At 26.8% G+C, this 6580-nt stretch overlaps 1 protein-coding gene across 1 annotated transcript; it reads left to right on the forward strand.

Moving 5' to 3' along the window:
• The first annotated feature begins 1915 nt into the window (after positions 1-1915).
• LOC130970446 (protein OXIDATIVE STRESS 3-like) lies at positions 1916-2824 on the forward strand. The gene is made up of 2 exons (XM_057896530.1): positions 1916-2304; positions 2422-2824. Exons 1-2 carry the CDS (start codon positions 2066-2068, stop codon positions 2756-2758), a joined length of 576 nt encoding a protein of 191 aa, XP_057752513.1. The 5' UTR covers positions 1916-2065; the 3' UTR covers positions 2759-2824.
• The last annotated feature ends 3756 nt before the right edge of the window (positions 2825-6580 follow it).

Raw genomic sequence — 6580 nt, forward strand, 5'->3', positions numbered from 1 at the left:
TGCGTCTGTGGGGGCGCTTTCGTGACAAGAATGGATGGTGTTAACTGTTAAGGGCACAACTCACGAGGCCCTTAAATCAATGGGTTTTAGGTATCCACACATATCAATTATATATCATTTAATTTAATTTCATTTTACTCATATTGTGACGAGGCCTAGCTACTTGCATGACCATTAATTCTCTAATACAGTCATGCTTGTTTATTAACTAATCAGCCTTCTTATCCTTATATCCTCACATGTCATATCCTTCTCGTACAAATCCGATCCACTGCAGCTTCATCTTAATTTGTGATACATCAACATAGTACATAGTAACATTCTCGTTTATGCATAGTATATTAGCTTTAGGGGTCATGTAAACCAATGCTGCCAAACTCATATTGCTGACTTGCTGTGTTAACATCCAATTAGAATATGCCAACTGGCAAGGGTTGAATAGTCTGCTAAGGAAACAAAGCAGGCACCATACGATATGACAAAGAGATCGAGCTAGCTACCCAACATTTATTTTGGTGTTAAATTTATTGAATTTACTTTATAGAATAAATATCAAATACTCAAAATTTATTAGTTTTTGTATTTTTTAAATTAAATATTGATTATTTAATATTTTGACAAATTAAGTATCCAATAACACTAGAACAAGTACCATGAACAATTCTTCAAATAAACAGAGCCTTCTTACAAAAGTGATGGAATGATGTTTATCGTGCTCATTCACTTTTCATATAAGGTCAAAGCTTAGTTTCAAAAATGAAACTAGGTTTAATTTGTATGGACGGAGAAAAATTCAACTACCCTAGTTGCTTAACTTATATTTTTTCCATTAGATTACTTTTTTACAAAAATTTTGCTCCAGTATATCTAAGGATAACCATAATATGTGGCACCTTTCTTAGTTCAAATTTGAAGATTACGTTTTCAGAAATAATAACATTGATTTGGAATATATAGTTTTAAATTTTGGAGGTATAGTTTTTTTATTATTCTGTGTAAGTTTTTTGTTAATTAATTATAAATATTACAAGAAAAAAAATAAAAAATGATATTTTCTCAACTTACATTCAACAACTCTTTATCATTCTCTTAAGATCTCGCTAGGGAGACAATGGACTATTTGTACTAATTGGCTATTAAGTTATGAAATGAACATCCCCTATACTATTTAGAATAACCATCCGAGTACAAGAGATAATAAACATCTTCTCGAAAAATTAGTTTAATTTTTGGGTTCACCAAGGATTGAACTCTTGACCTTTTGGATCTAGCGCTTTAATACCATGTCATGATACCACTCATCCCAAAAGCTTCAGCTGATGAAAAAATGTAACACTAATAATTATATCTTTAATATTCCATAAACCTCCATTGTATACATTGTATAAATATTTCATTGGCTCCTCATACTTTCCCTTCTCTTAATCTCTAATTTCAATTATGCTAATGAATTAAGTTACTTTGTTTAGAAATCACCTCTGTTAATTATTTAGGCATTCGCATTACACTCCTCGTCAATTGGGGTGAAAAACCTTTTTGTATTTGAAACCAATATTGTGTTTTGTCATGGGTTTAAGAAGCAAAACAGAGTATATGAGGGGCCAGTGCTAATCTGACGCCTCAAAAATATATTAAACAAGTTAAGTCGGTGACTCAGGATATGGCTGTCTCCAATTTTTAGTCCTTATCCTCTGCCTATCCCCTAATAACAAGCGTGCCACAAGCTATACTTACCATTACAAAATGTAATGTGATGTACCACCGTCTACATACATTTATTATTCATTTTTTAAATAAATAAATAAATAAAAAGTCTATCTTGTCCTACAATTCATACCTAAGTAATATAAAAACACACAACCATGCTGTTATCCAAATCTCCATTGGTTGTCTTTTCTTTTATATATACAATACAAGACAACACCAATGTTGTTACTATGAGGAATGATTGCCATATCATATCTTTTGTAATCAAGTGATCTTAAATTCTTAATTCGTCCCCCTAGCTCCTGTGTTCCATATATAGTTACCATAAAAGCACCATCTTACTTCCTTCTTCTTCTTTATGATAATGGATGGTAACAATAATAACTGGGTTGTTAAGGATGGTGATCACGATGATGATATATGTGACGCTTCAATATCCACGGGATCCATCTCATCAGAAGATTCAATGAACTCCGCGTGTTCATCTTCTTCATCAGATGATGAGTTGGCTGAGGATGCATCCTCCTCATCATCGTCATCGAATTCAAACGGCCCTCTATACAAGCTATCAGAACTCATGAACCATCTTCCAATAAAGTAAGCCATTTCCTTCATGCATATGAATGCCCTTTTAATTAACTTGGATTCTATTTGCTAACTTCTACCTAATTTAAAAATTGAAATTATATCTGATACAAATGTATGTGTATGCAGGAGAGGGTTGTCGATGTTTTACCAAGGGAAAGCAGAATCTTTCACTTGTTTAGAGAGGGTGCAGAGCATAGAAAATCTTGCTAAGAAAGAAAATGGTAGCAGCGGTTACAGAAACAGAAAAAGAATAATGAAATGGAGAGGCTTGGATACTAGTAACAGAAGAATGATGAGAATATCATCTTCGTACACTAGTCCCAAGGCAAAAATATCAAAGAAGCCACCTTCAAGGGGATCTTCTTTTGCTTCTCTAGTAACTAATAAACAGAGACTAAGTATTAGTAGTAGTAGTTCTCTCCTTGGAGCATCTACGCGTTCTTATGTACACAATAATTTTTAATTTGAAATCCATTATATTATTGACCTGGATTTTGAATTCCGCCATTTTATATTTTATTTTTAATAATGCTAGAGAACCAAAAAAATCAACTAAACGTAATTCAAAATTTTTATGTAGATGATATTTATATTAAGTATTAAGATGTCTTTTTTTTTTGTAAATTTGATGGTTCTAAATCTATTTTTTGTCTTTTACAATAATGTTAGGAAATCAATATGGTTTCAACAAAAAATCAGTCAAATATCTTTGAGTGAATTCAAAATTTCTATGTGAATAGTGTTTATATTAGGCATTAGGATATTTTTTTTTCTTTGTAAATTGGATAATTTTAAATTTGTTTTTTAATTTATCATGTTTTAGGTATTTGAAGAAAAAATGAGAGTGAAAAGACAATAATTCACGTTATAATGATACTAAATATATTTTCTCTTAATTTAAATATGGTGAAACATTTAATAACTAATATTTTAAATCATAAATAAATAAAATTAATTACTATATTTATAATTAATTAAATTATTTCATTCTTGATTGATTTTGAAGTTGTTCCATATATTTTTCCTTTTATTTTTTGGGTCTACAATCCTCAATTTTATTGCTTGGCTATTTATGATGTTCTAGTCTTAGCTAATCGTTATTTCCTTGCTTTTCGACGTGAATTATTGGTGTTTTATTTCAGTAGTATGATTCCCGTGATTGTTGAGAAAAAGGAAGTAGATGAAAAAGGGGCCGAGCTGCGAATTTGTTTCACCGGATTGTTGAGAAATCAGAACGCGATTGGTTTGCATTTTATTTTTTGTTTTTATTTTTTTATTTTATAAAATAAAAATAAAAACACGAAATAAAAATAGAAATAAAATTTTATTATTGTTAGTACTTTATTTTTTTATAAAATTTAAAAAATAAAAATAAAAAGTAAAAACATAAACTAAATGCATCCTAATATTTTTATAGCCAATTGTTTTTTCAAAAGAATTTTTTTAACCCATATTTATTAAAATATAATAGGGAGTACTAGGTAAACAATGATTATCTTAAACAACATGAACAACTACCAATTAAATATAAGTACATTACATTTTAATTTAATGTTACTCATTAAATTTACTCTTTTAACCCTATTAATTTTCATTGTTTAAAAATGTTATTAGTTACTTATACTTTTTTTTTATAAATATGCTAAAATAAACGGATAAATTTGTGCTTGTTTCAAGAAAAAATATAGTAAAATTGTTCAAAGAATAAATAACTATTTTTTATTATAAAAAATTTGGACATTGATAAAATTAACCATAAAAATTAAAACTAACATCATATTTGACAAAAATTAGTTTTGTTTAAAAAAAATAACAAATTGATATTTTTTGTTAATTCCATTAAAAAATTAGTTAAAATATTTAAATTACCTCCATCTATCAATTATACTACATATTCATATAATTTTGTATCAAAATTTATTCAAGTTGGCCTAATACCATGTAATTTCGTATCTAAATTCCTCTCTCTGTGTGTGTTTGTTCTTCAACATTCTTTGTTGACACTATTTTCTTTCTATGTTTGCATTTTGATTGTTTTTCAAACCATGTTTTCTACTTTAATGTTTTTACTGTTTCTTTTCTTTTAACTTGTTCATACTTTTTATTTGCTGGAAATAGAAAATTCTTTTTTTTTTTTAATTATTTGTTAGTTTCTGAAGCAGTAACAATTAGAAAAAGTATTAAAAAGAAAGTTAATGGAGAAAAGGGATGCAGAGATAAAGATTAATAATAGTGGTGTCAAATATGAAAGTAAAAGAGGTACAACATAATAAAAAAAAGGTAGTTTGGGTATTTTAATTAACTTTTTAAGAAAATCAACAAAAAATTAATGATTAGTTATTTTAATATTTTATGGTCAATTTTGTTAGTATCTGAATTTTTCATAGTCAGAAATGATTATTTATTATTTTATTCATTTTTTTTGTCGATTTTGACAGATAATGTTAAAATGAGTTTGTAGTAAAATTTCATTTGGGAAGTAAATATGACTCCTCTTTCAAAATGATGAGCTTGATCCGGAATTTACTTAATTAGCATCTTTATTAGATTAATAGTTTGTAAAATTTCAATCGATGAACTTAATGTAAAAGAAGAACTCGATAATAATATGAAATAACTAATAAAATTAACAATAATGAAATGAAGAAATAAATGATAAAATAAATTTCAACAAAAGAAATCATAAAACAAATGAAAAGAAAGAAAAAATACAGAAAAAATGAAAAAAATAAAAGAAAAGTGATAACATACAACACTCACATGCAGTACACTCGATTTTTTCGTACGTGGTTTAGAGTAGGTTACAATGCATGCCTATGTTAATTTTAATCTTCTTATTCATAAAGACAATATTTGGTGGTTATTCCTTTTTCTTTTCATATTCGTCTTTTACCTTGTTCTCCAAAATTTGTACCATGTTCCCTACTCTTAGTTTGAGAGTCACGTAAAAAATCTTGATGCTCAAGTCAAAATAATTGCTAATTAACATTTTTCATACACTGTCTTTGACTTCAACTCTCCCCATAATCGACTTAGTTTTCAGTCGAGGCTCATTTTAGTCAAGCAACTCATTTTTAATAACCACATTTTACTCTTGTTCAATTTATAGAAAGATAGAAGGTAGATAACAAAAGTGCAAATATTTATGAAACCATCGTGCTATATTTACACTAAAATCAGTTATTAGTATAAAATACATATTGAAATATAAAATATAAATACATATTAAAAATGAATTAAATAACACATGTATTTATGTGGCCAATTTTAATGACTACTTTTCATAGTTATCAAAATTGGACTAGACTGGTTGGTTCAACTGAAAAACCAGTGGACTGAACCTCTAATCGCTTCGGTCCGATCTCAAGCTCGCAGAAAGTTGAAAATCAGTCAGAATCGGTCAAAATCGTCCAACCGAATTGTTCAGGTGAAAATTTTAAAATTGATGAAAATATAATTTAAACCCAGATCCTCCTTATTACCACATGCTCCTTTTGTCACGAAATTATGTTATTTTTTATGCTAATTATTAATTATATAGTAAAAATATATAATAATTCTATTAGATATTATTTTAATTTTATACTCACTTATATTTAAATATATTTTTATTATTCATAATTATTAATATAAATGTATATAGTATATAATAATATAATAAATATAAAATAATTAATAAGTTATTAAAATAAAAAGTAGTTATTTTAATATAAAAATAAAATTAAAAAGTTATTATTATAAAAAATACTAAAATTTTATATTATTTAAAAATAATCGAATTATAATTTATTAATTATAATTATTGAGGTTTGATTATTCTTAAATATATTAATGAAGATATATATTTTAAATTTTTTATTATTTTATATTTTATATTTTATATTTTTTATTTATATGAAACCAATTTTATCAATTTAACCAATAACTTATCGATTAAATCAATAAATTAATGAACTAATAATTTGACTAGTTTAATTACTAGTTCGATTTTCTATGCTAATTCTAATTTACAAATAATATTTTTATTTGTAAACATATTTAAATTAGAATGTGTTTATAGAACCAAAAATCAAAATCAAATTTCATGATGACAAAAAGGTATAATATAATATTTGCTTGAGTTGTGTGTGATGTGATGATTGGATTTGGATCCACTCAAACCGAAACTGAAAAAAACGGCTTCGTAGAAATCAGCTGAGAACGAAAGCAAAAGGAGCATGATCCCATGTTTCCAAGAAAACGGGATTTGGAAGTTTGAAGAAGAAATAAAAGAAGGCGTTTGAGA

This window comes from Arachis stenosperma, chromosome 3 (genome assembly GCF_014773155.1).
Source record: "Arachis stenosperma cultivar V10309 chromosome 3, arast.V10309.gnm1.PFL2, whole genome shotgun sequence".
Classification (NCBI taxonomy): domain Eukaryota; kingdom Viridiplantae; phylum Streptophyta; class Magnoliopsida; order Fabales; family Fabaceae; genus Arachis; species Arachis stenosperma.

Coding starts and splice junctions, on each gene's coding strand:
- LOC130970446 (XM_057896530.1), top strand. CDS start 2,066: ATGATAATGGATGGTAACAATAATAACTGGGTTGTTAAGGATGGTGAT. Junction 2,305..2,421: donor ATGAACCATCTTCCAATAAA/GTAAGCCATTTC, acceptor ATGTGTATGCAG/GAGAGGGTTGTCGATGTTTT.